Source organism: Poromitra crassiceps (genome assembly GCF_964638095.1).
Source record: "Poromitra crassiceps genome assembly, chromosome: 11".
Taxonomy (NCBI): domain Eukaryota; kingdom Metazoa; phylum Chordata; class Actinopteri; order Beryciformes; family Melamphaidae; genus Poromitra; species Poromitra crassiceps.
In genome coordinates this window covers 37040938-37067587 of record NC_139643.1, presented here as the reverse complement: position 1 = coordinate 37067587, position 26650 = coordinate 37040938, and the positions used below count along the sequence as shown (strand labels likewise).

General features: G+C 43.7%; 1 protein-coding gene across 1 annotated transcript in view; it reads right to left on the bottom strand.

The window, feature by feature from the left end:
• Nucleotides 1–26650, bottom strand: part of osbpl10a (oxysterol binding protein-like 10a) — a gene marked incomplete at its 5' end in the record, with an annotated part of 81748 nt that overhangs the window by 49262 nt on the left and 5836 nt on the right. Inside the window, 3 exon segments of the mRNA XM_083646009.1 lie at nt 177–245; nt 3610–3689; nt 12600–12775. Coding sequence (XP_083502135.1) covers nt 177–245; nt 3610–3689; nt 12600–12775 — 325 coding nt within the window.

Here is a 26650-nt window from a genome sequence, read left to right as displayed (position 1 = left end):
ACTTCACTACACTATTTATATTTCTGTCAAATTTTGGCCAATCAGTGCTCCTAGTTTGCAACTTAATCACGATCCACACACCTCATTCCAGTTTGGTGGTGGCAATGCACCATAGTGTTTGCCAACCGGCCGCTATAAAACTCAGAAAGTGCGTGCGTGCGTTTGTGGAGACTCACCAGCACCTCCTGGCCCCCTGCTGCCCTCTCCACGCTCAGGTGTTCATCTGATCCCTTCAGCTTCCTCACCTGAGAGCAAGCACAAACATACAGTAAGATTCAACACGCACGCACGCACACACACACACACACACACACACACACACACACACACACACACACACACACACACACACACACACACACACACACACACACGAATAGAGCTGAATGCAATCACAGCCTGACTGCCCAGTGAGATTTGAGTTGTTTGCTAAATGCTTTAAATACAATTCATGGCGTCAGAAGGGGAAGAAAGTTTGCAGAATAGTCAATTACCCGGTCTATAAAGTGAGACAATCCCCATGCCTGCTGGTCAGCTTCGACTTCCCTTAGTCCAAGACAGCTTCACTGTACAGCAGGACTCAATACGCTACTGCACACCAGGTACAAAGCATTACACATGCGATGTGCAATTCAAATCAAGCACATCACAACCATACAGTACCACAACATCATCATCCTACTGTATACCAACAAAGCTACAGCAAACAGCAACAAAAATAGCTTCCATCAACTCCACAAAGCCAACTTTAATTCAACAAATTTTGTTGCAGCCCTTTGGCTTAAATTATTTCTCTCCTTCACACACGGCAGATGTCCAGAGTGTCAGATCCTACAGTGAAGGATCCAGACTGTCAGTGAAGGATCCAGAGTGTCAGATCCTACAGTGAAGGATCCAGACTGTCAGTGAAGGATCCAGAGTGTCAGATCCTACAGTGAAGGATCCAGACTGTCAGTGAAGGATCCAGAGTGTCAGATCCTACAGTGAAGGATCCAGACTGTCAGTGAATGATCCAGAGTGTCAGGTCCTACAGTGAAGGATCCAGACTGTCAGTGAATGATCCAGAGTGTCAGGTCCTACAGTGAAGGATCCAGACTGTCAGTGAATGATCCAGAGTGTCAGGTCCTACAGTGAAGGATCCAGACTGTCAGTGAATGATCCAGAGTGTCAGGTCCTACAGTGAAGGATCCAGACTGTCAGTGAATGATCCAGAGTGTCAGGTCCTACAGTGAAGGATCCAGACTGTCAGTGAATGATCCAGAGTGTCAGGTCCTACAGTGAAGGATCCAGACTGTCAGTGAATGATCCAGAGTGTCAGGTCCTACAGTGAAGGATCCAGACTGTCAGTGAATGATCCAGAGTGTCAGGTCCTACAGTGAAGGATCCAGAAGGAGCTCCATAAGAAACATCATTCTCCACTGGAACCAGACACATTTTTCCCACTTGGCTATTTTGGTTGTGGTGAATAAATGTAGTTACCACGGCCAACACAGACCCTCGTTCAGAAATGAGCCTGCAGAGACAGGAATAGTAAAGGCAGAAAATGTACAAACTCTTACTACACTCTCATCCTAATATAAAGCAGCTGCCTGTTACTGTTACCAACACTTTGCCTGTAGCCTAAAGTCTGCTATGAGTGGAAGCGCTGGAACATATTCTCGAAATCAGAAAGGCAAGCAAAGCTTCCATATGACAGGTTATGTCGCACATGGACGCTCCACTCACTTCTTCTTAGCTGGGCGAGGAAAGCAGCTGCAGGAGGACGATATTAAGAGCTACAGTCAGTGCAGCGGAGGAGGACGATGGGAGGGATGCACGGACAGACAGACAGACACACAGATAGATAACAGAGACAGATGTTATTTATTTGATAGCATTAATTGCCGTCTGCAGAGGAGACGGCATTTACTTGGAAAACATTTGAGTGTGGTCTGCAAACTGTGCATTTGCCCAATCAGTTAGTGGTCATGGAGAGAGTGAGAGAGAGTAGAGAGGAGAGAGAGAGAGAGAGAGAGAGGAGAGGAGAGAGAGAGAGAGAGAGAGAGAGAGAGAGAGAGAGAGAGAGAGAGATGAGAGAGAGAGAGAGAGAGAGAGAGAGAGAGAGAGAGAGAGAGAGAGAGAGAGAGAGAGAGAGAGAGAGAGAGAGAGAGAACGAGGGAGCACAGCAGATGAAAGAACATGATAGAACATTTGGTATATTCATAAGAAACACCCCCATCAGCTCCAGCAGAATTTAACGTGACGAGTCTGACGACGGTGCATTTTTGTGCATTTCAGAACAGATTCACATAATATTGCAACTTTGACAAAAGGTTGTGCAGAGCAGAACCACTGGACCATGCCTTCTCATGCCGTCTCATGGTTTTTGTATTGCCTGTGTGAAGCCTTTGCGGGGTGTTAGGAGACCTGACAGAGGTCTGCGTTCTAATGAGCACATGTCTACTTTGTAATGGCATAGGATGGGAGGAGGCTTTCATCACAGTGTTTTGGCCGTCCAAGTTGAACCACTTCAACTTTCATCACTTTAGCCACACCGTGCATCACATCAGTCAGCATCAGCCAGAGACAAAACACGCAGCACCTGGAGGGAAGGTAGCAGCCTCTTACAGTTTCCCTGGGGAGTAACGTTAACTTGAACTAATCATCTGCTTCATAACAGGCTCCTCATCCTCATCTTCGAGAGCAAGCGGCAGTCGCTATAACTTTCTCTCAATTTTTATTTTCAACAACATTTTCTCCTTCGTCACTTCAGGTTAGCTCGCCAAAGCTAATTTGATCCCTCGCCAGGTGTTGCTAAACTTTGTGTTGCATAGCAACAAGAATGATGTCATGCCTCTCTCTCTCTCTCTCTCTCTCTCTCTCTCTCTCTCTCACAGCTGCTCTTTGCATTTGAGCAGGAGAAAAAGCAACAGCACCCTATCTGATCACAGTGTAATGTACCCCTTTGAAATTGAAATTCAAGATGTATAGGTCTCCTCTGCTATTACTGGCTCTTAGCAAAAGTACAATGCTACTCTTATGAATTGGATTTGTACAAGATTACTGGAGGCTGATACAATGTTTCATAATAAAAGCCAGCTAAACAGCGGGGGCCATAGAGGGGAGACAGTGACAGGAGGAGGAGAAGAACAGTGGTGTGGTTTTCCTCGGCATGTAGGCACTCGAGCAAGGGAAGCAAAGTGAAAATGGCGTCAACGTCAACGACTGAATGTAAATGAGAAGCTTGGCAGCTAGTGCCACTGAAAATGACGCCCATAAACCTCCATGTTTACACTCTGTCACTGAAAGCCAGGACAACCTCCTCTAAGCACTTGGTGTACGAGTGATTCGCCCGTCGGATCAGGCTCGTGTACAGACACTGTCAGTTGTCTAACTCGATGAACCTGACCTGTGTTTACTGAAATGACAAACAGCCACAATCGCATTTCCAAACAGACGCACAGGGAGGAAGGAATCTCCAGGGACATGTCAAGGCTTTCCGCTCACTGCTCTTCCTCAGGAACACATTCCAAGAGCTCGACCTGGGTCATGTTTACAACTGTCACCGTGTGTGCGTGTGTGTGTGCATGAGCGTGTGTGTGTGTGTGTGTGTGTGTGTGTGTGTCCCACCTTGGCACTGCAGTCAGAATGACGTCTGGCACAGGCCTGGAGCTGACTCATCCAAAACTGCTGCTCCTTGGCATCCGAGGCTGCAAAGACACACATAAGAAATAAAAAATTAAATCAATCAAAGACTTGTTTCGAGTAGATCACATTCCAGCGAGACAGTGAGAATGATCGATAAATCCGTACATGGGTTCCCAGTCAGGTCAAAATGCAGTCACAAAAAAAGCTAATTGCCCTGAGTACATCCACTCTGTTATTATTATTGTGCTGTTCCTTCCATTATCACAGATGAACTCTTAGCCTGAGGTTTTCCCACAGCGCTGGTAGCCGGAGGCATCAGCAGTAAGCGAGGCCAGCTGCAAGCACAAATTGCCCTTGATGAGAACATTGATTGAACTTTGAGTCACTCTAGTGTCAGTGGAGAGTTTTAGTGTCTCATTTAGACTCTCTAAGTGCTGTCTCAGCAGCACTAAGGAGAGTAAAGTTAGTGGGGAGACACGGAATTCTTGTCATTTTTTGCCATGACATTTTTTTGGCATGAAAATGACCTAATTTAAAAATACTGAATATCAGCACAAAATATCAACCGTCGGCAGCTTCAAGTATAAAATCTTATATCAGGTTGATACTGTAAATATTCTTGTAACAGTTTCAGTTTCAATGTACCGTTTTGACTGACAGAATGGAACGTCGTTTTGACCCCAAAGAGTTGAAGAGGAGATGAAAGTGCGTGCGCACACTATGGCCAAAGAGTATAGAAGCCAAGAGAGAACAGACTAAACTTCAGTGCTATTCTGACAACAGCATTGCCGCCATTTTGGAATGAAAATGCCTCCTTGCGCCAATGGGACAACAGCACAGAACCATGATGATAGACACCATGATGGGAAGAACACAGGCCATTTCGGTAGAGGTACTTCTGTAAAGCACTTTGTAGGTGGGACATTTGACTAGCATCATCACGGTAGTCTCCTTCAGTCCAAAATGGCGGAGGCGTAGCTCTGCTGCTGTGCGCTGATGTTGCAATGGAATGACCTACTGTATTAGCTTTCACTTCTTGGCAATGTAAGTTATTTGGTATGGCATTGATCTGCGAGTCCTGAGTTAGGAGGAAAGATCAAGTGATTACTAGAGGTGAATCCCCTGATCCCTTTAGTGCATATGAGCTGTTACCATCGGGCCGGTATAGGGTGCCATCCCTCCCAACCAATCGGGCTTGCAGATCATTTGTTCCGACCAGTATCGCACTGCTCAACAAACTGTGAGACCGAAAGAATGACTAGACCTTTGTGTGTTGGGATGCTGCACCTCGTCATGTGAGGAGCACTCTAGTGATGTAGGCTTTGTAGTGATGTGATGGTGGGGTGTCCCGTCGTTGCGGTGAGGTGGGAGTGCTGTTGTTTGTGTTGCTAGTGTTGCTGTCATTGCAGGTGTCATAGTTGCTCCAAAAGGATCAATAAATGCATCTATCTATTTTCATACAAATAAGTACAAAACATTTGTCATGTTGATATTGTGGGTCAAAGTGCAAGATACTAGTATCTTGTCTCTCTGCAGCAGAGTCTCACATACTGGCACACAAGATGATTCAAGGACAACAAGACCTTCTGTACAGTGCAGGCACACTATAATGAGAAGACTATACGCATCACGCTGCATATATAAACCAACAGCTGTGCTTTCATTAAACTGTGGAACTCCCTGCCTGATGATCTGAGAAATGCACCAACATTAGTTTAGTACATTTTTACAACATTTAGTTCAGTATCGGCCAATGTTAGTAATTTTTGCCAGGCAGCTGGCTGCCAGCCTCAATCTGGCTCTGTCTAAAGGTCGGAATGCTGACTGAACTCACAACCCTGAGCAAGTATCCAATGCTGTCACCTCCCGTGGTGAAATCACCATGTACAAATGCTGCCTGGCATAAAATTGTTGACTATTATTATAGTCTTGTTATATATATCGTATCGCTATGCTATAACCCTATATCATATCGGTATTGATTGATTGATTGATTTGAATTTATTTGACTAAAATAAGCATACAGTATGAAAATAATTCATCAGGATATTACAATAAAGTCGTAAGACTTCTTTCCATTGTGGTCCAGAAGTCTCGGCTGGGAGGCAGACAGAAAAGGGAGTGACATGTATGCTACCGATATCCAATTTTTACGATAATACACATAAAAAACATTGATTTGTACAATCATGAATAATAAAAAAGCAATTTCAAAAACCAGTCCTATGAAAGGTGTTTCACTATACTAGCTTACTCAGCATGAATTTGTTTTAAAGATGGTTTTAAAGCTATTCAGAGTACAAGCAGATTTGATTTTGTTGGGGATTTTGTTCCACTCCCTCCCCCCATAGTCTGTTTCCTAGGTTACACAATAAATTCACACATCAAGACAGAGCAAATGAAAGATGTCAAGCTCATAAAATGACCAAGGAATCCGGCCGTTACGTCTGAGCAGGTTTATGACGCCAGGAATAAATTACGACTTCAATCTGTTGAGTTTGTGGTTGTGATCTGAAGGGAATAGCTCAAACTCTGACAAGGCATGACGGGGGCCGGCTATCATACTCCTTCCATAAAACGTGACTTATTGAAGTCAGTCTACTGGATGCCAGTAATCATATCTGCTATTATTTGATTCCTCAACTTGTTGCCTATCTCCTATTTGATCCTGTTGCCCTTTGAACGATGTCCTGATCCCTGCTATCAAATCATAACCTCCTGATTTCCCTCAATATTCATGACATAGAGCAATTAATTTGTGAGCAGCATGGATGGAAGAGGAGGCCGCTTGATACTCCCCTCTGACTCTACACATGCTTACAGCTTCCCCTTGGCCCAAAAACGATCCACCCTCCAAACAGCCAATTCAAACTCAGACTTCCTGCTATCAAAAACACTAACAGCCAATTGAAACTCAGACTTCCTGCTATCTAAACACAAACAGCCAATTAAAACTCAGCCTTGCTAACAAAGGGCTGCAGCCCTGCAGTTACAGGAGACTGTGACTGTCTGCTTGACCGCCTCCAGGTTCAGATTAAACATAAATAAATAAATAAATATGACGTGATCTGATCGGACTCTCCAGGTCAGAGCACGCAATAAAACCCTTCTGATCCCATTCCACTGACTAATGAGCGGAGAATGATGTCTCTGATGCGTCTGATATTGTGATTTTAGGCTGAGGTCAAGAGATGATCGAATTTTAAAGACAGATTATTTGATCTTGGAAATCTTTCTTTTTAGCCTATCTTTAAACAGTCATTATGCAGAAGATTGACTGACTTATTTACAGACTGTCACTTAAAAATGACCTCAGGTCTGGAAACGAGTAGTCTGACTCACTGGAAGCAGGCTGCCATTGGTGCCGTCCATTTCAGTCGGAGCGAAGGGAAATCCCTTTCCGCTCCGTACGTGTCGCTCTCAAATGCCTCCGCCGCTATGAAACAACGACGACGCTAGCTAGCTAGCAAGCTACACGCTGAAAATGGTCAGTTTGGACGAAGATTTGGATATAAGCTGTCCGTCTGTGGATAGTGTCTGCCCATGTGTGATATGCAACCATAGCTAATAACTCATACCAATAATTATGTGTATGCAATTATAGCTTATTGATTATGAAATGACTTAAATGTTATATATCATGCAATAAAGCAGGCCAGCTTTGTACTTTGGGTGGATAGTTGTAACAATAACAGAGGCTTTTTCCTCGCTATACCGGAGTGAGAGTAAGAGGAGCCAGACTCTCCTGCGCAGGTACAGGTACAGCACGTTACAGGTACAGCACGTTACAGAGACAGCACGTTACAGAGACAGCACGTTACAGAGACAGCACGTTACAGAGACAGCACGTTACAGAGACAGCACGTTACAGAGACAGTCTGGCAAGCGAGACTAGGAGAAGAGAGAAAAAAGAACACATCATCAACTGTCATTAGATAAAGATGACCGAAGCTTTCGCTAGGTTAATTATCTTAAAAGTTCCTTGTGGTGATGGACCAAACGAAACCAAATGAAGTAGAACTCTGGATTATTTATTTCATGAAATCTCTGACATGTTTTTCCGACACACCGATGGAAGTAATTTCAGTGTACAAAGAATTCAATTTGCACTTGTCAATCACTCGTCGTAGGCAAGCTGCAGAAGTCACAGGAACGCCGACAAAAAGCCTCTTTTCAGTGAAGTGGCTTTGGAAAATGAGACATTCAGCGAGAAACGCTTGACAAGCGGCGCGTATATACGAGACGTGCTCTCTCCCGCTGGGAAGGAGGCCGCACATTTCTCGGAGGAGAACGGGCTGTGGCGGCGTGTTGGCATAGAAAACACCTGTACACAGCTGCCCCCCCCCCCCCCCCACACACACACACACACACACCTTCCTCGCTGTCATCAGCCACATAAATCTTCTGCTCAAAAGGGGGCACCGCTTAGCCGGGGATTGAGCAAGCGTCTAAATTGGTTATTTCTCCTTTGTGATGTGTGCAAGCTTGGCTGTGATTAAAGATAATTAGTTCGCTGGAATGAGCAGAAGTGTGTAGGTGTGTGTGTATGTGTGTGCGTACATGCACGCACGCACGCACACACACACACACACACACACACGTGTGCGTGCGCGCTGTGGGTGGAGGGGGTAGGCGTGTGTGGCTATGCTAATATGCACCTGCTCATATGGTGAGAGTGGGAGGCTAAGGGCAAGCCATGCACACACACACACACACACACACACACACACACACACACACACACACACACACACACACACACACACACGTCTTTACTTAGCGAAGAGCAGGTTGTTTTTATTCAGGAGGAACAGTATGATGCTGATATCACATTCAAAGCTGTCACAAGAGCAGCGGACTCAGAGGTGAGGTGTTGACAGTTCTATTCGTTTGATGAATGCACACAAGGACTGTGCTGAAACCGGGCGAGACTAACAATGAAACGCTACAGCCAGAAGACAGTCTATCTGCCCGTTTACAACGAGCAACAACAGAGTCAGACCGCCAACCCTGGTGTGTCCGTACATCTCATTTAAATGTCAATATCCATCCCGCTTGGTCGGGCGTCCATACAGGCACAATTGGCCGTGTCTGCGGGTGGGAAGCCGGATTAAGGGTATGTGTCCTGGTCGCCGCACTAGTGCCTCCTCTGGACGGTCGGGGCGCCTGATCCGGGGGGAGGAGAACTGGGGTGGAATAGCGTGATCCTCCCATCCTACGTCCTGCTGGTGAAACTGAACCCCCTCGCTGTCAGGTGAAAAGAAGTGGCAACTGCACATGTATTGGAGGAATCATGTGCTAGTCTACAACTCTCCCCAGAGTGGCAGAGGGGGTGGAGCAACGACAGCAGTGGGAATTGGCCAATTACAATGACAAAAACGTGATAAAATGGAGATTCTTCAGTCAATCATAGCACCACCATCACCCTGCAGTTACACGAATGTTGCAGTGTCAAAGTCGATCCTAATGGTGGTGCTGATGATGGTACGTTTCAAGATGAATGCTTGGACCAGTAGTTACATTTGATTAAAGTGCCAGGAGATCATATGAGTGGGGCACTTTAACCATACTGACAGGGTGACAGGGACCAGATTGGGTGGCAAGGGTGGCCCAGCAAATAGACTGTTCCCTAACCCAAGTGCCACAGGTTTGATCCCCATGATTCTCCTTGCTAATGGGACCATGAATTTTGAAGTCATGGAAAATGTGTCATAATTTTTGGTCTTATTTGGTTTTATTATTATTTTCTTTTTGTTGTGTTGTCGTTGGGCGTTGCAAAAGCACTTTCGGGACAAATACGGTCGAATATTGAACTTTGACCCCTGCAGCAGCCAGTGTTTTTGAGGCTATCTATCAACAGCTGTGTGAAAAGTCAAGCTTGAGCGCGACACTGAACCACTCCCTGCTCCCTCTCGCTGCAAGTCTCTCGGGATAAGTGTGTCAGTCTAAGACGTGATGTCACTTCCACAGCTAACACGCGTCATCACAGGGAACATGCAAATAGCTTGCCGCGGCAAACAGTCAACCTAGATTGTAATGTCACGGCGGGTTTATGATCATCAATATACATTTGAGATGTAGATTTATTTCTGCATCAAAACATCTGAGAAAAGCACTGTTTTAATTATTTAAAAACACCCCCCCGAGGCTTGTGTCAGGCATTCTAATCAGCCGGTTTGAAAGCCCTGCTGGAAACAACTTGACCCTTTATCATTGGCTGACTGTCTCAGGATGGCGTCACATGATGAATAGCTTAATTTGCCATCTCAACATTCAGACGTGATTAAATTCCCGCTGCTCTCCAGCTCTTCCAAGGCGCCGCAGCCCCCCCCCCCCCCATCGGATAATGAAATACTCCCTTTATATTCCCCTGCTCTCCCCAATTACCTTGTTGCACTCCCTCAGTTCACAATCAGATTTACAGATTTCCTTGGTTTACAGCACTCTGTTGTGTGATGTCACATCTGACTCCCCCTCCCCACGGATCAAATTTCGGATTCTTACGTTATCAAGAGTTGAGTGTATCCGCTACCCCGGCCACCCCTTCAATAGCAGTTAGCAGCAGTAAGAGAGCCTATTCAAAAGCATTCAAAAGCCACTTGTCAAAAGGGCATCAGCAGGAGAATAACGCTGACATTTAAATCCTGGACACAGACCATCGGCGAGGTGATACCTTAGACCGCTGTATTGTTGAGCCTGGAAGCCTGGAACCTGACTCCATCCTGACTGAACCGTGAACTTTCTTCTTCCAGCCCCAAGGCGTTTCCATGGCAACCGATGCCAGCTCTAAGCCCACCCCCAACTAACTTTAATCACCGACTGTTGAGAACGCGCATGATGTGAGCGGCTCCGTTCCCCCCCCGCTGTTTGAGCAAATTGGAAGTTTCGCGTACAAATGTTGCCCTTCCACTTCAAGTGTTTTCAGAGAAGAAAAGAACATTTAATGGGTGGTTGTTGTTCTTGTTTTTGTTTTTTTTTGTTTTTTGCACCAGTCAAACCTTGAGACGGGCCCGGGGGGGTTCGGCTGAGCAGATTCAGAAGACCGCACGCCCATTTCTCTCAATGGGTTTATCTGGAATTCGTATATTATCCAGTCAGTCCTAAGTCGACACTCTCCACTGAACTGTGCAAAATACCTCTGCCTCCGAGCTGCAGCATCCAACTCCTGCTCGGTGGTATTATTGTTTCCTCTTAGCTCAATACACATGGATCACTGAGTTATTCGTGGAATATAGGCCAAGTTATTCCGATATCCCCCTTTGGGAGTGTAAGGGACATTCCAGAAGCTCAAGTACAGCAACAGTGGAGGGAGACTCTCTTGCCTCGATGGATACAGGTCAGTGGAAGGAAAGGCCTTCAGCATCACACTGACCACTGACCAGCTACAGTCCAAGTGTCAACTCCAATCTTAAAGTGATATAGAGAGGCAAAGTGACAGCCTACTTCCTGCTTCAGCACTGTACCAGAGATTTTCATCCGCCATTTATTTTCCTATAGACATTCCGTAAAATGCTTATAAAAATAGTTTTACTTCGTCAAACCAAACGGTTCAGATATATTTAGAATCGGGAGAGACCATAGAACATTCCGAGTGAAATGTTATGTGGTCTCTCCTGTTTCTAAATATATCTGCTTTGGCCTCACATTTCTTCTGGGACTAAGTATCACAGGTAAGGTATCCAAACTGATGTCTGCCCTTAGTTGGTTCAGTACATTTTATTTATAACAGAAATTACTCGTTATTCCAGTTGTAAGTTGGTGTTTTCGTTCATGGGAAAAGAGAGATAAGAATCAAGCACGCCAGTAATTAATACACACCTCAGGGGAAAAGCAATGTCAGAGGCTTAGTGCCTACGGTACACACTTAGACCAAAGTAAACATGTTCAAAAGAGAACAAATGTGAAGAGAAATATCACTTTTAACTGAGGTTAGAGGAGGAGAGCAACACAGGATATTATGTAACCCTTCACTGTGTTTACTACAGAACAACAAATAGTGTCAATTACATCTCTCCCATGAGGTTTATTAGTACAAAGGGGAATATTTAATCTCCAACGCTGAAAACTGTTAGGTTACTCGAGCTCCCTTGTGCTTACAAGGGTAACAGTTAGATTTTGGAGGCGGTACAGTAACACAATCAAGCTCGTCTGCTCAGTGCCAGAGGAGAACAATAATTACATCTAGAGCCATGAAAGTGGTAAATCAGTGTGACTCATGCGACTTTCATGCAACTTTAAGAGTCAAGCGCTGGAGATTTAATTCTATTAAGCACTTTGCATAACGAGGAGAATGTTACTGTTACACAGCAAAACGCCCGCCAGCAAATCACACAACACATGCTGCTAAGGATCTCTCCCGTTACAACCTGAAGCGCTCACGCACCGCCGTGTGCAGAGCTGGGAGGGTTACTTTGAAAATGTCATCCGAGCCAATTACCAATTACCCGTTTCAAATTGTAACGTAATGTAATCCAAGTAACACAATATTAAAGTAATGGAACTGATTACTTTCCATTACTTTTGGATTACTTTTGAACAAATTTCCTGCATTTGACTATACTGGAGATTTTTACACACACACACACACACACACACACACACACACACACACACACACACACACACACACAGCTTTCAGCCAATCTTAGTATCTAGTGTCGCCTGTTTTCTCATGAATACAAAGTGAAAAAATATGATTTCACAAACTGCCGTGAGACCGGGTTTGGGCCAGAGTGGTGTTGTGTCAGGCAAGTGCTGGAATGTTAATGTGTGTGCATTGTTCTTTATTTCAAATTGTATTTAGAAATTTTAATCGTACTAGTAATCCCAATATTTACTAAATGTAACAGATTACAGTTTGTTTTTTGTAATCTGATTACATAATCCTATTACAGGTAATGCGTTACTCCCCGAGCCTGGCTGTGTTCTTAGCTTGCCAAATAAGGGCGGCCGAGGCCACCGTGAGGTCATACCTCTGAGTTTGTACAGCTCTCCATTGACAGAGTTCACAACGAACATGTGCGGGGCCTCGTCGCTCGGGGTTACTGACGCACCAATCAAGGGCAGGGACCCTCGGGGCTTCTGGCTCTTTCCCTGCTCGTTGACAAAGTACTGCAGCTGTCCCAACTCTGGATCTACCACAAAGTACCTGCAGGGGAAGGGAGAGAGAGAGAGAGAGAGAGAGAGAGAGAGGGGAGAAAAAGAAGAGAGAGAGAAAAGTCGAGGAGTTAAGAAAGTAATGGGCCAGAGAGAGAGAGGGGGAAGGAAATAGGAGAAACACAGTTAATGTTATGATCATTGTGGTTTATGATCTCATTATCACAGCTTGTTTATGGTTAAAAAACCTTTTTTTCTATTGCTGTTGCTGTGATTGCACAAACCTTTCAGGAAGTGGGTGTTGAAAGAGAGAGAGAGGGAGAGAGAGAGGGAGAGAGAGAGAGAGAGAGAGAGAGGGAGAGAGAGAGCGCGAGAGAGAAGCATACGTGAAAACCAGTGGTGTAATGTAATTAATACTTAAGTACAGTACTTAAGTATTTAAGTACAGTACTTAAAGGATGGGTTTTCCGTGGGGGAATATGAATATATATTAAATCTCACGCCCCTAAGGTTTTAGAATCCGTTGAAATTTTTGAAATTGGTTATTAACTGCCATGCCTATCAAGCATCTATCACATTATTTCCATGTCGCTCTGACGCAAAACGCGTCAGAGCGACACCCCCCGCCTTGCGGAAGTCGTGCACCTATGAACTACAACTGTTGTGAGCCATGGTCCCGCCTCTAGAGGTCCTCCACGCCCCTTCAGAGGTCTGAAGAAAAACGAAAAGGCAGCCATCTTTTTCAACCGCCTAGCATGCTGTACCTAATATTAGCTTCCCATAGTTCCTTGCAAAGAGACGATTTTCTCGGGAACGGAAGCACTAACAGACACGGGACTGGCGGCATTGGAAAGCTCGTCAAATTTTACATCTAGTAGTAGGTGGGTTGAAGTAACGAAATCAACGCTGAGCAATGTACCCATTTTTACACATTTTTACAGAAAATAGTTACAACATCAGATGCGCGTAACTCCTACGAAAATGCATGAAAATGCATGATTTTTTTTTTATGAAGACATCTCCCGACATATATATATATATATACTTCAGTTTAAATTTGGTGCAATTTGGAGGCAATTGATTTTCGATTTATTTTCGATTTATTTCTTCTTCTCTCCATGTCTTCTCTCCATGTCTTCTTCTTCTTTGAGTTTTATGGCGGTTGGCAAACATATATGTGCATTACCGCCACCTACTGGAGTTTGATATCAGCCAAACGCCTGAGGGGTGGGCATGGAAACGAAGGCCACGCGAGCCCAGTGCATTGTGGGAAATGTAGTATTTCGAGTCCCCGCACCCGCACCTCCCCCCCACCACCCCCCCCCCCACACACAGAGTGGATTTCTGGTGATATCTCAGGCTGTAAACAACCAATTTCAAAAATTTCAACGGATTCTAAAACCTTAGGGGCGTGAGATTTAATATATATTCATATTCCCCACGGAAAACCCGGCCTTTAAGTATTTTTTCAGAGTATTTGTACTTTACTTGAGTATTTATATTTCTGTCAACTTTCACTTTTACTCCACTACTTTTCCCAAATAAAATGGATACTTTTACTCCACTACATTTCCCCCAAGCATCTTAGTTACAAAGTAAAATCAGAAGAAATTGGGTAGCCTGCAAGAAATCATCAGTGCTCCTAGTTTGCAAGTTACGTTATTCATGATCCACACACCATTCCAGTGGGTGGCTGTAATGCAACATAACGTTGTTTGCCAACCGCTTTAAAACTCAAGAAGAAGAAATAGACTTCCACTCAAGCCCAGGCATGTCTTTTGCTTGCTTTTTGTTTTTTTTACAGCATTTACTTGTACTTTTACTTTCAATTACTTAAGTAGATTTAATATCAGAAAATTACTTTTGATACTTAAGTATAGAAAATACCAGCTACTTTAAGACTTTTACTCAAGTAATATTCTAATGAGTGACTTTGACTTTTACCAAAGTCTTTTCTGGGAAGATATCTGTACTTTTACTCAAGTATGGCTTCCGAGTACTTTATACACCACTGGTGAAAATACACAACACCCTTAAATTTCGCACATCCTATGCATCGGAGCCTGTGGCACATTATTTAGCGCAGTTCTTTCTACACAGAAGATCCAGTAAAATAAGCACCTCCTACATTAACGTCTGCCTTCTTCAACCACAAGCCAGCAGCTCAATCCCAGCGTACTCCAGGCGGTGATTAGCACGGTCATCTTCACAACATGGCTGCAGGCCTGAATATTAAAGCCCACATTTTCCCCTTTGTGATTAATGAAGCACGTTTAATCACGGCATAATTGAATCTCTGCCTCACTCATGATGCCACCCTGCAATAACACAGACATGGATAAACGCATAAACACACACACACACACACACACACACACACACACACACACACACACACACACACACACAAACACACACGTACACACAAGCAGACACATTTAATTTCCTCTCGGGCAACGCGGGCCCCAGTCTTTTGGATAATGCTGGTTGTCTGAAGGGAAGGTGACGTGTTTGTGAGACGCATAAACGAGCCTGTTCACTCCACTTAGGCTTTGTTCTGGTTCGGTGGTTCAGCCAGAGACCTTTAATATTAGATAGAGACACCACACTGCAGGCTCCGCCAATAATAAGAAATGGTACTCTGCCTGCTGGTCTCCTAAATGGTCACCTCTCCCCTTGAAGTGTTGTGAGAGAGAGAGCCTGGTGGTGATGCGGGGTTAGTGCTGACCTATATATAGCAAGCTAACTTGAGCTAGAGATCGTGAGTTCCCAAACTCCACACACACACACCACACATATAAACACAAAGCTGACCCTTGTTAGCTCAATATAGTTGAAACTAAGATATTCGATTAAAAATAATACATTTTCCAAGCACAGATTTAGCTACTACATCAACGAACTTCACGTGTAGCTTTGGCGAATCGCTCCCTGCTAACGTGAGCTGCTGTTGCTCAGGTCTTGAACAAAGTTCATTTTCTCCTGATCTGTCTGTCTGAAAATACCATTTTAGAGTCCGAATGTTCAGAAGATATGTGGCTTCGGAAAATGGGCTCAATATTTACTTTGACGACTATGGCCGCGAAATAATCTGTCATAATCCGCTGCCGCAAGTCTCCTAAGTGGGTGTGGCCGTGTCGAGACCATGTCGAGTGGCACAGATACAGGAAGTGACTGGAAGTTGGGGTGTCTAGCTCTGATATTGACCGTCTCTGGTTCAGCGCAGACAGGGGTGATGCCAGGTGGCTCTGGCTGACTAGTGAGGAGAGGTTTGACTCTTTTTACTAGCTGAGAGTTTGTATGGGTCACTCACTAAAGAAAGTCTGGTTTTTCGAGTCACTCCAGTCAGTCACCCAGAGCCTGGGGGGAATCCCCCACCAGCCCCAGCGCCCAGAGCATGCTCACCAGAGACGCCTGACTTGGCTAACTTCCAGTAGCCCTCTGAATCTGCTAACTTGAATGGGATCAAATAATGTAATTGTGCTGCTCTTCTATACTTTCCAGATTATTAGACTGTTATCAGACATTTTGCGGCGGCTGTGTTGTGACTCGTGATGCTCCCAAAAAAATGTATCCACCGTTTTACAGGGAATCAGTGAATGCGAGTCAGAGCTGCTCTAGTTGAGTTGAGTCTGGCAGTTCTACCCACTCCCAGTCCCCTCTGATTCCCAGGATTAGCCACTGATTTGCTACAGGAAAATGATCCATATCATTGTAATCTTCTAAAAAGGAGCAAATAAAAATTCATGGCCAGTTACTAATGGCCATGGCCAGTTGCCACTACAGTGGCATGTGAGTACTTCAGCTCAGGGCAGGGAGGGCCTCTGCTCCGCCCGGGCTGGGAGAGCGAGTGGTTGCTCCCCCTCACAGGGCCGACAAAGCAACCAACCTGATTTCCACAAATACATTTAAATAGTCGGTGAACGAGTTAATAGAGACAAAAGACTTGTGACTCCCGAGTCAGTAAAAAGAAGAGTCTCAAGTTTCGAACCATTCATTCATGACTCGCACATCACTATGAGGCTGACCTTTCCGCGCCTACCGTGCGCAGCGGCCTGAGGTAACAGCGGTCGCCTTTGTCCCGTCTTTCTGCTTCTGCTGCGGCCCTCGCATTCCTTTCCTTTTCCCAGAGACTTCCTGTGTGTGAGCTGGCAGATCAATGCTCTCTTTCCATGCACGATTAGAGAAGCTACAGTATTGACCAGGCCTGCGCAATAATCTCTTCCAGCGGTTACATGGGTCAATAACTCCACCACGGACACGCGGAATGCAATCCTCAACACACAGACAACGGCCTTGTGCTACATACATGGCTCGTTTCAGTCAGTTGCAAAGGCAGACTCCACTCCCACACCTCCACACCTTGGTTGTATCTGATTCAAAAGGATGGTGAGGTGTCCACTAAACGCGGGTGCGTTTGTCTTGTTTCACAGAGGTCAAAGAGTAGCAACAGTTCACTTCAACGCTGTGGCTTCACACAGAAGATGTCTATCTCTATGGCTTTGATCCATCAGGATAGCTAGGTATCATGTTTTCCTCTCAGCTGTAACGCGACACACTATGTTCAGGGGGTTCCCCAAATTTCCAAAGCCAAATTAAATAGGAAAAGTAGCCGGCTAAGGGAACTTGGACCCTCTAGGGGGGTCCGGGGGGCATCCCCTTCCCCCCCCAGAAGAACAGTTTGTGCATTTTAAAGTAAAATGCAACAATCTGGTGCACTTTCAGAGCAAAATCAAGAGGCTAGCTCCATAGATCTATGAAGAACTACACACATCACATCCTCTTTACCGTGCTGTGGCTTTACAATGATGATCAAATAAATGTCTCCCTACATATATATTCTGCAGATAGGTCACACTATATGTCACAATACTGCTTGCTTAAATACGGTAGCCCATCTATACTACATCACTTCCATGGGAGAACTCAAGTACAAAGTAACATCTGCTTTGAAGGCATTAACTAAAGTGAAATAAAAGGGGAATTTCCTCGCTTTGATTGGAATGATGTTCAGCCAAGACAATACTTACATAAGCCCTAAAGCAGGATGACTTCTACTGTCACACATTGATTGATTGATTGATTGATTGATTGATTGATTGATTGATTGATTGATTGATTGATTGTATTTATTGACTCAATTAAAGTGCAAGTACAAGTTCATTAGTACAAGTAAAAAAAGAATCAAAAGGATAAAAACACAAGAACGTCAGAGGGCTTATTTCCATTGTGGTCCTCGTGTTCAGGTAATACATGTAAAGGTTGACACTCCTGGCCTCAACTCCCCCAAATTTTTAAATCTAAAATAGTAGCTGGTCAGACAGAGGCCAGTAGGCGGCTATTTAGGGGGCAACTGGGGCTTGGGGAACCCCCTGGCAGGTTCAACAAAACCATGGGCATGTCGCACACACTGCAGCTATCGCAGCTGAAACAATGAAGGAGCAAACGACTGGGACACAGAGACGATCATGAGTGGCCGCAGTCCACAAGTATGCAAGTGATGAGAAGACAAACAAAGAACGTCATGCCTGCATCCTTCACATCAGGCGTCTTCCCATGAACCTTTGGGATTTCCCTGGGAGAGGACAGTGCTGTTTGGAAATTGACACTCCCCCCCGGCTGATTTATCTTGGCCTAGTCAACCGGGGGGAACTTTGTGCCTGCGTCAGTTCTTATCCTTCTCTCTCTCTGTGTTCAGTGACAGTCAGCAGAGTGGACCCCGGTGCTCCAGGCACACTCTTGTTTCTGCCGGTTAAAACTACAACGCAGCTCTTTAAACCTGATGGATGGTGCTGGATAACAGGTCTCGTGTCAGGACAGACCTGATCAAGTCTGACCGGGGGAGACCGGGGTCTGTGTGTGCGCTCATACTTCACTGTTTTGACCTTTAGCAGCTGAGGCAGGAGCAAGCTGGGCCAAATGAAATAGAATCATGCAACAACAATGAAGGTATTATTTCACTTTCTACAGCAAACTAGCGCTCTCTCTCTCCGAACAAGTCAAGGGATGGCAATAGATTTGTTTCCGAATCCCGGCACATTTTTGCAAATCGTTCCATGACTGTTTTAGGGTTGAATATTTGACAGTGTCCATGTTAAAATGCTACAGTTTTATTATGGCTGAAGAGCTCATATAAACATCCCAGTGTTTTTTGGCAAGCTACAACTATGACTGAAGGATTTACGCAGTCCAGAACCGTTCAAAGGTGTGTGGTGCAGCCAGACTTGATGGTTGAAAATAGGGTTTAGACATGCATGCTTTTGCAAAACTTTTTTTCAGGCATGGAAAACAAAACATATGTATTCAAATTCAGCGGCTTTTCTCGTTTGTTTGTTTGTTCTATGCATTCGCACCTTGCAGCAAAATGTTGTAGTTGTGTAAAGGGGGTACTTGGATTCAGAAATCAGGGAAAGGGGCTACTGAAGCCAACAAAGTGTGGGAACCACCGCACTAGAGTCTATAAGAATACAGATGTGTTCTTCTTATATCATTCAAATAAATCACCCCATAATAATAATAATAATAGAGCTTAGACAAGCATATTTATCAATATCAGGAGACACACTGCCATTTCCTAATGGTGCTGCAGGAAAGAGACTGTCAGCAGAATTGGCGTCTCCTCTCTGGGATTTTGCCAACTTCAAATAAAGTTGAGCAACAAGAAAAACTGTAAATCACACGTTGTTACTGGCAGTAAATGTGGCTTATATTAAAATGTGATGGGTGTGTTATGTAGACTTTGAGCCAGCATGATATCTTACAGGAGTGTTAATCAGCTGTAAGTGCTTCAGGTAAGATTCACCTGATAGAGCTACAGAACAGCACCTTCAGACAGTGGTTCACAACGTGGGGACTACCAGGGGTCCATGAGGTGGTTCCCAGCAAATGGATGAATTGATCAACTTTACCATTATTTTCATTTACAAGAGGTTAACATAATTAGAGAATGTAGAAGAATGACTGTTTTGATCCTATTTTCACTGTTATCTATCTCTCATACCTACAATACAGACATTGAACATACATAGTCATTGAATTCTGAACAAAATCATAAATAGCAATACAAATAAAGTCAACGACGTCTCATCAAAAGGTCAGTAGGCCTAATGTGGACAAATTAGGGGTCCTCGATATGAAAAGGGTTCAGGATCACAGCCGTAAGACATTATTTTGACCGGCGTCAACACACAGCAACTCCGAACTCAAGCAGTCTCGAATCGAAATTGAATTTCTGGACAAAGGAGAGGAGAGAAGTGGAACTGAACCTGCTCATTTTCTGATTGAAGAAAAGCAGAGGCACTTAAGGCTGAAAGGTTCCGTTCGCCTCTCTGCTGAGCCAGACCCCCAGCAGAGCGCATTACCCCCCCCCCCCCCCCCCCCCCCTCACAGAGCTGATCAAAGCAGAGCAGCAGGGCTCCTCTCCATTGGGACATCTGAAAAGAAAATGATTCATCCCTCACAAAGTACTCCCCTGCACCCGGCTTCTGCCTATAGGGAGACGTAAATATAGAACCTACATGTGTAGCTCAGACCGTCATTGCAGATCCGCCCTGTCACACACAGGAACAGTAGGAAGCAGAGAAAAATGCACGATTGAATAGGAGAAGGAGAAGATTCCAAATATTTTGTATTCTGTTGCAAAGCGATGTGAATGTGAATGGTGTAATAGCTCTGGATTTTAATCGTCAATTTTGAATGACATTGATCATATTTTCGAGACTGCTTAACAATCCGAGTCTTTATACCACTATCGATACTTTTTGTGGAAAGACGACAATAAATTCTTAACAGAACTGGCTTTTATTGCTTAACCGTGAGTCTGTGACGGTTTAATTTCTGAACAGAATGACATTTGCCTAGCCTGGTGAGGCAATCCAACTCTTTGTTTAGTTAACGGCAGTTGTAATTCAATTGAATTCAAAAACTTTAATCGATGTAAGTTTGTGCACCAGTGATTTGAGGTAAACGACATGACTATAGTCTCGTCTCTCAAGACGTAACGTTACTTTATAGGACCTGCTATTCTCGACAGCAGTATCGATAAGCTCGGACCTTATTGACTTTCGGGTCTTGAGAAATTATCGATCGATAGCACCAATCGACACCATGTCTCGATTTCCATCCCTATGTAATACCTACCTATGGTGCACAAATAATCATCAAGCTCAGTAACAATACAGAGTGTAAGTGAATGAAAGAGTAAGGACTTTAAGGGAATTTAAGCAGATAATATTTCCTACATCAAAAGATGAAAGCTAGAAGGTGTAGTGAGGCTACTAGCTCAGTTGCTGCTGCAATTTGAAACGAATCTGGATCAAAGTGCATTGGAAGAATTTCTCCACCATTACCCCTTGGAAACGAGGCCCAATCAGCTTCCGCGGCTCCGCCACCATCACCCTGGAAACCATCACCACCATCACCCTGGAAACCAGCTTCAAAACGCTCTGCTCTGGTTCAGCAAGGAAAAACAACTAAGTGCACTAACTTCATGATCACTGTGAGAAGCCTAGCTCCTCTGACGCCATACATGCACAGCTGATGGCATATAGGCGTACACATGCACGTCGTACACATACGCACACACACACACACACACACACACATCCACATACACACACACTACAAGTTGTGCATCTGAACGGGGTTATCCATCCTTCATCTGATCCCATGAATATTACATGAATCTTATTTGTCATATGAAATCGCTGCGTTAAAACACCTGCGTCTTGGCACGCATCATCATCATCATGTGTGTGTGTGTGTGTGTGTGTGTGTGCGTGCACGCGCGCGCGTGTGTGTGTGTGTGTGCGTGTATAAAATAGCCCGCTGAGTGCTAAAGCCTGATTGAGAGGCAGTCAGGCAGCATGATGAAGAGTCAACCCATTAATCCTGAAATAGCATCTCAAGTGCACGTCTTCTAGCATGTATGCACTAAGCAGGTGGGCACTCATACGTGTGTGTGTACTGTATGTGTGTGTGTGTGTGTGTATGTGTATGTGTATGTGTGTGTGTGTGTGTGTGTGTGTGTGTGTGTGTGTGTGCGCGTGCGCATGCGCATGCGTGTGTTCAGAAACATAAACCAGCAAACTAACACAAACACAGTAACACACATACAACACCTACACAACATAACAGCCCTTCTGACACATGGCCACCCTCACACTGGCAGAATTAGCACAACTGCCCACCATAACGCCGCCTGCCAAATACAACTAATGCCATGTTTGTGTTTCTCCACGTGATAAATATGGTAATTTGACTGACATGCCATGTAATTACTCCAACACTGTCTCCCACCAATGGGCTGCCTCTCCTCCTTCAGTCATTTCCACCAATGGGCTGCCTTTCCTCATTTCCACCAATGGGCTGCCTCTCCTCCTTTCCACCAATGGACTGCCCGCCTCCTTCAGTCATTTCCACATTTCAGGGCTGTGATGCAGATTTAGGAGCCGTTGTACACAACTCGGATGAAGATTTATTTCTATCGTTAAGAAAAAAAGTTGAAAGGGATGGGAAGAATTTACGACCATTTGAACTCTGACCTGGCAACACCAATGGCTGTAATTTTGAAGCCTATACTTTCTATCAGGAGGCTATTTTCTGAAATTCAAAGTTCAGGCTTTTATATGTTTGCGTCCCATCCCACCTCTAGCAAAAACCTAATGTGTCTTGATAAAACCTCTCTCTGGGAGGAAAAGCATTCATGAGTTCAATGCTGGAAAACTGAATTACACCATAATATGTTTTCCTGCTTCAATTCTCACCCAGATGATCTTAAAACAAAGGCGGTTAATACACTGTTTGTCTTTATAAACTGAAGGAGATACTTTACTTTGCAAATTGCAGTACGACAAATAGTCTTAAGAGGCAGTAGAGAGTGAATCTTGCAAATATGAATATCTGGGGGGGGGGGGGGGGGGGGGGACATGAAACCTGTTCTGATCAAATGACTTCTGGGACTGTTGACTGAATCTGAAAGTACAACAGAATATGGAATCCCATTTATATCAATACTGTAGCTACTAGTTCAAGAAATTCACAGCAACATTAGTACTAAGGGAAGGACGAGATCAGGGGCGTCATGCAAACCAAAATTCTGAGGGGGCGACATTCGGTGGCGACCAAAGGTCCCCAGCTAAAAAATGTCAGTGGCGACCGAAGGTCTGAATAGATCTGCAATGATTCAATCAGTCTGCCCAGATAAAGTGTGCTGAATCCACTCATGATTGAATCAGTCCATTTAGCTATTTCTAAAATGTTTGCCATTTGAAGCCAGATTTAGAGGAAGATCTCATTTTAAATTATAATTTTTTTATTAGAGTTTAGAGGGATTAGAGTGTTGTGATATCATTATTCGGTTTTAACCATCAATATTTTGCTCCTTTTCTCATTAGGGTAAATACTGTATATGTATTTAGAGATAAACATTCGGCAGCGACCAAAGGTCCCCAGCAGAAAAGTTTTGGTGGCGACCTAAGGTCTGAATAGATCTGCAATGATTCAATCAGTCTGCCCAGATAAAGTGTGCTGAATCCACTCATGATTGATTGATTTATCTATCAATCGTCCATTTAGCTATTTCTAAAATGTTGGCCAGATTTATAATATCTCATTTTAAATTATCATTGGGATTAGAGTGTTGTGATATCATGATTAAGTTTTAACCATCAATATTTTGCTCCTTTTCTCATTACGGTAAATACTGTATATTTATTTAGAGATTTCGGTGATTGTGCTTTTATGGTTATTAGCTTAGTCACTTCCACACTAGCTTCTACACTGCTGCCACTTTTCTTGAAATAGCTCAATCTTGCTTCACCCAAAATGTTATTCACATAAAAAGACTATATCCAGTATCCACAATGCAAATTATTTAAAAAAACTGCATCTTGACCTGGAGACATCAAATGGATTTACCTGTGACAGTGGTGGTAGTGGTAAAAACAGCTCACTGCCATAACTAGAGCTGGGTATTGGTTCAAATTTCAAGAATCGATTCGATTCCGATTCACAAGGTTGCGAATCGATTAATTTCGATTCGATTCGATTCGATTCGATTCGATTCCGATTCGATCAATTTTCAATATTGATTTGGTTAGTGATACCAAAACGTGGTTTTTGAGCTGTACCCTGAATTACATGACTGTCCAGTTATGTAACACAGGGGTTTCCAACCAGCCAAGTAGATACAGTACATGGGGAAAAAAAGTTGCAGACCTGTTGTCAATTTTAATGGTTTTAGTTACACATATATTTACTCACCACGTGGTGACAAAGGGTAAATAACAGCCTTTTCATCTGTCAATAAAGACACTTTCACAATTATGCACAGTGATTTGATTTCAGCCTATATAATTTCTAAAAGTAGATATTAATAATGATCAAACATTTCCATTCATGTAGCCTACAGTATTTATGTTTTTGTTTAAACTACAAACATAATTAAACGTCAACTTGAAACTATGTTTCAACTACCACACACAGCACAATATTTTAGCCTGTTTAGTAAAAAAAAAAAAAAATTTTTTTTTTTGTTTTTGTTTTTTAATTAAAAAAAAAAAATCGATCTCTGGACATATGAATCGATAATCGAGGATTAAAATGAAAATCGATTAAAAATCGGAGAATCGATTTTTTGAACCCAGCCCTAGCCATAACAGCTCTGGCTAACATTACAATGCTAACTTTAGCTGCATGGTAGTACAAATATAGCCAACTAACTTGCTATGGCAAACTATACCTATAATAACTAACAGCATGAATTTTACTTCCCCCTTCATTTCTTTTTTTCAAAAAATCTGAGGGGGCAACTGCCCCTCAGTTTCAATGGGCATGACGCTTCTGGACGAGATCACCTGTGTTTTGGAAATGATCACATGACCCTCTCAGGTAACATATTTCTCTCCAAATGGACATATCATTTTGAAATAACGGGCCTTGCAATCTTGAGATGATCTTTTTCAACTTCCCAGGAAACCTAATAAGATGAGTCTGACTCCAGGAAAAGGCTTGTGAGACAGCAGAGCTACTAGAAAGAATATATCACCGCTTAATTTAGGGAAAATATGATTCGCAAACTCTTTATCTTGCTTCAAAACAAAACTGAATGTCGGAAAGTTGCATTTCACTGATGACTGGATTTGACTCTAATTATTGTTTACCTCGCTTGATGGGAGTCCAATGTTGTTTCTTGATGAGATATGAGACAACTTTTTATACTTCTACTACTACTGCTACTACTACTACTATTATTGTCGTAGTATTAGCGTCGTGATTATTATTAGTATTACATGTATTTGTAATATTATTATTACTAGTTAGTCAGGGCTTGTGGGTTGATGTGAGAGGTTTTATCCGATGAGGAGAGATTGTAGTTGGAAAGGCTGTTCAGTCTGCGCTCACTGCTCACTGTACCTCTCTCTGTCTACACATTGACTCGGGCTTGGGGCCATGGCAGCGGCCCAGGTCAATGAACCAAAAGGAATGTCTCCTTGAAAGCCAGCCTGTCGCCTTTAAGCGCTTTGAATTGAAACGGGACAGGTAACCATCGACCCCACACTACAAACGGATCTTTTTAAACCCTTCCTGATAACAGCGTGGCTTCAGAGTCTCTTGGACCAGTCGCTCCTGTTCCTAACATCCTATACCTGTACATACTTTTGAGAAGACTGTGTGTGTGTGTGTGTGTGTGGGGAGGGGTGTTGTGACAAAGGACAAAGACCACTTTCTTTTAATCAATGCCACTTCACCTTCACCTCTAGGAAATTAAGGCTATAATAATTCTATATGTCTAAATTGAGGATAACAAGTAATAAAAAAAAACATAAATGAGGTGTGAAACATTTGAGGGACTATTGGATAACATTGCACACTTAAAATGACCATTGAGATCAGTGTTAACGTGTCATGTTCCATATGTCATGTTACGGCGTGGCTTTGGGAGTGTTTCTCTGATCTATTATCAAACTACTTTGGCTTCGCTGTTAGTCCGGGGCAGAGGTTTTCAAAGTGGGAGGCGGACCCAGGGGGGCTCCAAACACTTTCAGGGGAGGCTCAGTGAATGGAAGTGAAACAATATGACATTAGTACTAGTTATCAAACATTATCAAATCACATGGAATAACCTAAATGTGGGTAATTTGGTCAGAGATACGGTTAGTTTTGGAGAATTTAGTGTTTAAATTCCCACTTTCCAGAGGCAGAAACAAATAAATGCCTTCAGACTGACTTTTTTGAATGTATTTGTTGAAGTATGTCAAACAGCAATATCAGGCTATTTTGGCTCAATTGTTGAGTATCTATGGGATCAAATAACATAATCATAATCCCATAGGCATCCAAGAATTTAGCGAAATTAGGCAAGTAAACTAAGAGGAGGCACCTTTTTTCCAAGCTTTGTCTGAGGGGAGGCCCATAGTCTCATTCATTTCCCACAAACAAACCGGCCACCACACACTGAAGTGAAATGTAACATTTGGTTTGGGCTATCGAGTTCAATTCAATTCAATTCAATTCAATTCAAAAAACTTTATTAGTCCCGCAAGGGGCAATTTAAGGCATGAATACTGCAAACAAGCTGTACTTTGTACACATCCAAAAACAATACAAAAAACAAGACAATAAATACAATAAATGGCACTGATAAAGCAAGATCCCTGATTACAATGTATCCAACACCACAAAGGAATATACTGTAGGTGTTCAGATCAGTTAGCATCGGTATGACCATAGCTTAGTACTGAAGGCCTTCGAGCCCTCAGTTGGAAGTAGCTCTGCTCCAACCTGCACCGCTCTCCGGGTTTAACCGCTTGTGGTAGAGTCATGTGCCGGGCCGGTGCTGGGCAGGCACCCGGCCACCTGGTCAGCTCACTCTGTTGTTTGTGCTGAATGAGATTCCAGCATGCAAGAGGGGGCCGTTGAAGCGCCC